The following is an 8,165-nucleotide window of genomic DNA, read 5'->3' as shown; positions in this document are numbered from 1 at the left end:
GGGAGCCCAGAACTGCACAAAGCAATATTTTTTACCTTCTTTGAAGCAGCACATTTTGACCAAAAGATCTCCCAAGCTCTTCTGTCAAAAATCCCTGCAAAAYCAACACCAGGACAACACTATCAAATACCTGTCCTGATCAACCTGCTGGAAAATGTGTGCCTTAGGTAGTAACATATGGGAAAATGTGTGGCTATCACAATGCAGTAGCAAGCCTAATGCTGCAAGTACCAGGRAGGAGCTGTGCCTGGATGGGTGTATGAAGAGGTTGAGCAGTASGGGTTGGACTAGGTGATCTCCAGAGGTTCCTYCCAACCTGTGATTCCATGATTCTGTGATTCTGAGTGCCAGATTATGGTCCAGAAAGGCCAGGGATGGTGAARGATGGTTGAACTTCCAACCAGAAATTCTCAGTCTGCCTCATGTCAGCCTCCTGTGATAAGGGGACAAACAGTGGCCACAGGATAAGTATACAGAAGGAAAGAGTTAGTAAGACTCATCATGAGATGCTGAAGGAAAAAATGGATTGAAAAGATGGGCTCAAACTTGAAGCAATTAAGGATATAGCAGCAGTTTTCAAACAGCAGAGTGGAAGATTTTAATTAGCTTCAGTAATTATGGGACTGAGGAGTTCTGGAGCAAACCAGAGGGCTGAAAGGAGRGAGAACTATCTGCCCCACAGAAAGAAAGACCAGGGTCATTGTCTGTGTGGGGTGATTAACTGAATTAACAAAGTACAAGAACATGAGACACATAAATATACTAATTGTCAGGACAGTTTATTTACTTACTACGACTAGTGTGACCTATATGACCCATTCCCGCACTGATCAGTCTGAGAAAAAATGAGAAAAAACAAAGTGAYGTCCATCCTAGTGATTGTGGGAGCTTGCAGGAACACTTCAAAGGTCGGTAAACTCTCGCAGCAAGAAGTTGACTTGTGCAACAAATTTCAGCAAACTTAATGTCTGATTATCCAGGGAAGCCAARGTTTGCAGCTCCAATAGCTACCTCTTGCTTTTCAGACAAACTGACATACTGACATGGCCAAGAGGAAAAAAAAAAATAAACCACACACACATAAAAAAACCCAAAAAACAAAAGTCCACACTTTTAAGGGCCCCACTTCTCCCCACTGGAAGCTAAAGGAGGACTTCTGAGGGGCTTGCAAAGAAAACATCTTTTGCAAACTGAAAGGAGAAGAAAAGGGCATGGCTGAACACAGATGCTATGCTCATAAGAAAGAAAGAATAAATAAATAAAAAAATAAATAAATAGCCCCCTTGTTTAGAATGCAAAAACCTTTGAAACAAACAAAAATTAGCATCTTCCTAATACATCTTTGAAGATCAATGCACAAACAGAAAAAAAAAAAAAAAGAAAAAAAGGAGTTTGTCCAGGCTGAAACAGCCTAGGCACACAGAGCTTTTTACTGCACTGTACAAGACGGCAAATCAATAACAACTAACAGGCCTGGCAATTAAAATGGATAAAATCCAGAGAGAATGCTTCAAATTCCCCCCACAGAGGAATCAACCCAAAACCGTACATAGAAGAAAGAAGGAGAAACATCCTTAACAAAGATGTTAACTGGAATCAGCTGCTGAAGGTTACAACCCCATTGACAGCAGAGAAAATAAACAAGGAGAGCAGACTCCCCAAGCAGACCTAGAGAACAGGGGAGGACAGAGATGCTGCCAACAGCCTTGTTTTTGAGAGAATGCTTTGGAGCAGCCCATATAACAAGTGCTAGGGGTCTGTTCAGCCCAGTCACACACTTTCCTATTTCATTTTGGCATTAGGGGTTGCCAGCCGAGATGCTGAGCTCCTGTTTGACCTGCCTGTCCAACTGCTCACTAGTGAGGATGGCGGCTGCACCCAGCCCTGGCACCCGTGGGCATTGCCAGATAAATTCAGCACCGGGCAGCTGGCACACATATCAGGTTGCGTTTGCACTCCCATCCCTAGGGGTGTTTTACAGCACGTCAAGCACAGGCAGTAAGTGGTTATCATTTATAGCGCTTTATAAAGCACTGTCCCTTGCACATCAGGAAAAAATGCCTTCGTGAAGCATGGTCAGCTGCAGGGATCGTTGCCATAGTCAATGCAGGGCTTTCTGTCCCTGTGTGAGTGCTGCTCGTGGGCAATTCACTACCCACTTAGGGAAAGCAAAGCAAGGGGAAACACGTAGTGCATTCAGTCTGAGGGATATCTAGTGCCTAAACCGTGGAGCTGGGAAACCTGGACTGCATTGCCTGCTTGATGCTATGTATGACATTGTCTCCGTCACTTAATCTTAACTCCCTTTAACTATCATCTGAAATACCAATGGGCAGGGTTATGATGGCCTTACTTGTGCTGGGCAGATGCTTTTGGAACACACAGTTTCAATTAAATCGATGAGAATAGATGGGCTAGGGAGAAAGTGTGTGGAGGGAGCGGGGCCTGTCTTAATATCTGTGGCATGAGTAAATATCTGGAGACATATAAAGCAAATACACGGCAATATACTGTGGAGAAAAAGTAGTGAAAATCACAGTGAGGAAATGCAGTAGATGTGTTCTGAAAGTTATTCTTACAGTCAGCAGCTTATTARCAGGAGGGACATGGAGCTTCTTGAGAGGGTCCAGAGAAGAGCAACTAGGATGATTAAGGGAATGGAGCATCTCTCATATGAGGAGAGGCTGAGTGAGCTGGGCCTGTTTTCTCTGGAGAAGAGAAGGCTSAGAGGGGATCTGATTAATGTGTATAAGTTCAGGAAGGGAGAATGCAGGGARGAAGGGGACAAGCTCTTCTCATTGRGGGTCAGCGACAGGACAAGGGGTAATGGGCATAAACTGAAACACAGGCAGTTTCTCCAGGTGAGGAGGAACTTCTTCACCGTGAGGGTGACGGAGCTCTGGAACAGGCTGCCCAGGGAGGCTGTGGAGTCTCCTTCTCTGGAGATCTTCCAAACCCGCCTGGCTGCCRCCCTGTGCCCCGTGCTCTGGGTGTCCCTGCTGGAGCAGGAAGGTTGGACTAGATGATCTCTAGAGGTCCCTTCCAACCTTGAATATTCTGTGATTCTGTGATTCATGTTAGAGATGGTCAACGCTTGCCTGAATCTTTCCAGCGTGGGCACGGGAAAGCCACAGAGGCCCAGTGGGCGACTGACCTGCTCCYGGTGCTGGCCGTGGGCCCGCGCGAGCTGCAGCCGGTGCTCCTCCTGCAGGCGCTGCACCTCGGCGCCGTGCTGCGCCCGCAGCCGCTGCTCCAGCGCCTGCAGCTGCTCCTGCTGCTGCCGCCGCAGCTTGCGCACCTCCTCCTCGAACCGCCGCTCCAGCTCCTCCTTCTCGCTCTGCAGCTTCTCACACCGCGCCGTGTTGAGGGCTGCGGAGACAAGACCGGGCCGTCACKCTCTGAACTCCTTAGGGGCAAGAGTCCGTGCGGCCAGAGCACACGGATGGGTGAGTTAGGATGGTGGGGCTGCTAAGAGCTGTAGCCATCAGCAGCCTGCTCTTGCTCTCACACATATATACATTCACATTCTTCTAAACAGAGTTGTGGGCCAGGACTCGACCAACCTTGACAACCTGTAAAAACCCATGTAAAACTGGGATCTAATCTAACATAATAAAGAGGACATTCCATAGGTCTGAAGGCTGGCTGGTGTCCTCTCCTCAACAGCAGCCTTGGATTCACAAATCAAGCCTTCAGAGCTTTTGCTTTGCCTTGGGAATTAGAAACAGCCACTTGACACAAAACCTTTCAGCTAGGATACAATTTTTTTTTTTTCCTTATCTCAAGAAAAAGATAAAGTCTTGGCAATGCATCTACTCCCAGTTACATGCCAGGAAAGCAAAAGATATATGGGCTCTTGAGGTGCATCCTGACTCGTGTTGATATGCAAGCGGTGTGATCATCCCGTCAGGTTGGGAAAAGGACAAGCACCTCATGCCTCTCATTTTCCATTTGTTAGAAGCTTCTCACCTCACAGACCAGGCTCTTGCACCAGCTCCATAAAGAAGAATATCTTGAATGCACCAATGCATCCTTGCTTAACATATTTTTACATTCCTACCACCATATTATGTGCTTCAGGGACTCACAGAGCTCAGATGAAAGGCCGATCCTGAGGGCAATTAGAAGCTGTGAATTATCAGCTCTTCTGAATTAACCCAGTAATTATGTCTCCAACTTCACAAGTCTATTTAGAACTTATTTTAGGAGGTAAAAATCCAAACAATTTTACTGCATCAAGGATGCTCAGTCTATCACCCAACTTGGTTCCTACCCTATATCATTCCCTGGGTCTCAGTACAGCAGTGTTACAGACAGCTCCTCAGCCCTCTACTTTGCTGCAGAACTGCTCCAATCAATTCAGACATGGAAGGCTTGATACATGCTGGGAAAAGTCAGCCATATTGCACTTAGGGATTGAATTTACTTGTTTTCAAAGATCTAACAGGTAAGAAATCATTAAAATCGTCATGCAATTATATTCAGAATGACACACTGAAAAGGTGTTTTTTTCATGGCACTGCTTCCCTTCCTTCTGAGTTAGACCTATAGGAGGCTTAGAAAAATCACCAACTTGTGAATTTAGTGTCTATATTGATCACTCATCCTTCCTTTGCCTTTCATATTGTATGTGCCTCTCTGGTACGTAACTCCTGAATGTTTCAAAAACATGTTCATCCTATGACTGCCACATTATGTTTGTTTATTGCACATGGGGAAAAAAAAGTGCTTTTTTGACTCTTTCTGCGTGTCATCAGACTGAGCTCATCTTTTCAAGACAGTATCAACAGGTCACAGGAGTTACCTACCGCTGTGATCTCAGTTCATGTTAGGTGTATCCACACCAGGTAGTCTAGGCACTCAAATTAACCCTCCCTTCCCCCATGTAGCTATTTTCAYTTTGTTTCAAGCCCTGTGTTTCCACATTTATTGGGCAGTAATATCCAGACTTGCTCAATATGTCTAGACAGATATCACTAATACAGACCTGTTCTAAAACGGATGCTTTCTGGAGAACTAAAATGGACTTAGTGCCCCTTTCAAGCTCATGAAAGAGAGAAACAGGCTGGAGAAGGGAGCCTCCAGCAAGAGCACATGGAAAGCTCTCCCACCTGTGTCGTACCTGAATGGGATCATTTGGGATTTATATGGTCCTTAGCAGAAATTCTTGTCTCTTAAATGATTTGGATTCTAGCTCTAAGCTCCCTTTCCTGTTTTTGCTGTTGAGTGACTATAGAGTGCCACGTCCTGTACCAGCTTTCCTTGGTGTGTAAAGCCACCACAGAGCAGGAGGACCAGCTGCAAAACTTGCATCTCCAAGTTTCAGTAGAATTGAAACCCATTCAGGCTTTAAATTGGAGCTGTAATGAAACCTGTCCATCTACAACCTCTCCAGTGAGATTACCCAACATCCAGGACGGGGCAATCAAATAACATGTTCTGACTAAAAGAAAGTCAATCTGAGGCACAACGATCCATAATCTGAAACAAAGAAATATTCAAGTCTTTCAAATCAACCACAGTGCAAGTGCAGAAAGGAACAGAGAGGAAAACTGGGGAAGTGTGTTTCCAATGTACCCAAAATTACTAATGGCGGAGAATAATGAGGCCACTGCTCAGGGCATTTTCCCTGCACTGAATACAAAACCCTTCTAACCAGGAGGAGTGCTCTCCACCACTGTCTTCCAAACCGAAGGAAATGAGGCCAAGGAATGAGGTGGGGAAGCAAGATTGAATATGTCTTAGTCAGGAGGTAAGGCTTTGGATCAGAGTCTGCTGGGACTAGGGCAGCAGGAAGAGACACCTATGTAGCAACATAAAGGTCTTTGGTTCCATTATGTTCCTTAGGAGCAGGTAACAGCTCTGGAGAGCTTGGCTTGCTAGAACCAGACTGAATCACTTCAGCAGAGCCCTGACTGCAGAGGCCTGAACAGAAAAATTGCTAACTTTGTTGCAAAACACTGCATTTTGCTACTAAACACAGGGATGTGGGTAGTGTAATAAATCCTCTCATGCCAAAAAAGTCACTAGGAAAGTTATCCGTACATGCAATGTTGACATGGAGTAAATGCCATAAGACCAGAATTTAGCTGTTCTTACAACAGTTACTGTACAAAAACATGGATAAAATGTGCTAGTCCTTCATCTGGAAGAAATTAAGAAGGGAGCTGTTTATTTATATACCAAGTGAGAATCTGACCTGTTTGGTAGTAGCATTACATAGCTACAGATGGAGCCTAAGTAAACTGGGTAAGTAGACAGTTTACAGTAGCTATCAGTGAATAAAAGCTCTTCAAATCCATCCCACTTGTAGTGCATTTTCAAGATTACATATTGCACACTGCTATTGTATCCTCACTTTTTCTGGCCAATGAACAGCCTTGCTGTTCATCACTCAGAGCATGGATGTTGGGTCAGATGCTTATTTAGCAAAACCTCACTAAGGTTCCTCACAAAGAACTTGGGTCATATTCCAGACGAGAGGTGAAGTGACCTCGCTGTGGTGATGGACTCATTGATCCAGCCAGGAACACAGGGCTGGCAGTCCTGGGGCTATGAGGAATCTTGAAGGGCTCAATGTCTCCCCAGTTACTGAGACCAAGGCAGAACTCCTGGGTCCATATAGGGTCCACACTCTTGCTCATCCACACACAGCCCCCAAACCCTGCACTGGATATGGCTGCATGTTTCTTTTTAATAAGTGGAGCCTGAGAACATACAGAGCTCYCGGTGGAGGCACATGGTGCTCACTGAAAGCCCAAGGGGGATGCAAAAAGCCAGGAAAAACTTAGCAGCAACCAGAGGTATCCACAGCCACCTTCAGGGAACCAAGCACAACTGCTATCAGCTACTATTGAACAGAATTAAGGTGACTTTTTCCCCATTTTTCACCTCTTTTCTGCAGCATCTCAGTTGCTGCTTAAGCAATAGAAATGTCTCTGACATAAGCTGGCATTTTCTGCCTGTGTAAGGTTAAATGAGAGTGGCTGACACTGCATCCCGGCTGCCCCAGCTCTGAGCTGCTCTGATTTCCCATGACTGTACATGAGACATGATCAAAGCCACTTCMAGGCAGGTTGAGAAGGCGAAGGAAAGGGAAATGTCACTAATGGATTGACCCTGCTGCACAAAGCCAGCCACAGAGCAGCCCTGCGGGCCCTGGTGCTTCATCCTCAGCATGGTCACTCTCGTGGGAGCTGGGGACGGGTGTCACTGCTGGCCTTTGCATGAATCACTCACTCTGACATGAGAAATGGACTCCTTCAAAAGCAATCATGAACCACGCAGCCTCTCGCTTTACTTCTGGCTCCTGACCACAGGTTCACAGACAAATCAGAGCACTTATTCAGATTAAGTCTCCCCTGACTGGGACAATTTTTCATTAAATGAAGGACTCTCTTTCACCTGAAAGGCACCTCCCAAAGGAGCTGGTACACAGACTTTCAAACCCTTGTTGATTTGAACAGTCCAAATATTAAACTCAACTTCTGCTTGTCTTCCATTAATCTAAGTATTTTTTCATTTCCTCACTTCCTCTCTACCCCATTCACATGTCGCTGATAAAGGAATGGATGATTCTAACCTTTAATTTCCATTAGTTTAAATGTAAACAGAAGGTGATCAAAACCTGGGTTTTGAGCCAGAATTGCATGCCCCTACATGCCCTAGTCTTAGTGCTGCAGCAGAAAAGCACATACATTTACAGTTAACGACGATGTGCATGTGCTGAGTGTAAAATGATTGCTTGTAATGTTTTTACTAGCCTTGATATTTCTAGCAAAAATAAATGTAAGCAAGCCTTATTTTATAAAATAAACCCTTCTTTCAGCATGAAGGGGAGCTGTGCCTGCACACATTCCTCCCCAGGGCAGGGAAGGGAGAAGCACTCTCCTATTTCACTGGTTTGGTTTGGGTCGAGGTGAGTTAYTGGCAGCTGTGAGAGGGATACACACTCAGTGTGTTGCTGCCACTCAGCTGAGGAGCAGTCATTCATTTGCCTTTGCTCACAGGCCCCTTCCTGAAACAGGGAGTTCTACCTCCCCTCTTTTGGGTGAGATGGGTGGATAACCCTGGACTTGTTTGCATGGGGACCAGTGGTGACAAGTGTGATCTGAGATCACAGAATCACAGAATCACAGAATATTCAAGGTTGGAAGGGACCTCTA

The 8,165-nt window shown here is 45.4% G+C and overlaps 1 protein-coding gene across 1 annotated transcript in view; it reads right to left on the bottom strand.

Annotated features, from left to right (window-relative positions):
• MTUS2 (microtubule associated scaffold protein 2) overlaps positions 1-8,165 on the bottom strand; it is a 283,857-nt gene that overhangs the window by 20,841 nt on the left and 254,851 nt on the right. Inside the window, exon 10 of the mRNA XM_026049831.1 lies at positions 3,155-3,369. Within this exon, the coding sequence (XP_025905616.1) occupies positions 3,155-3,369 (215 nt within the window). The remainder of the gene's footprint in view (positions 1-3,154; positions 3,370-8,165) is intronic.

Source organism: Nothoprocta perdicaria, unplaced genomic scaffold, assembly GCF_003342845.1.
Source record: "Nothoprocta perdicaria isolate Ctin4 unplaced genomic scaffold, notPer1 scaffold_62, whole genome shotgun sequence".
NCBI lineage: Eukaryota > Metazoa > Chordata > Aves > Tinamiformes > Tinamidae > Nothoprocta > Nothoprocta perdicaria.
Note: the sequence above shows the minus strand (reverse complement) of the source record. Positions and strands in the feature narration are given on the sequence as shown.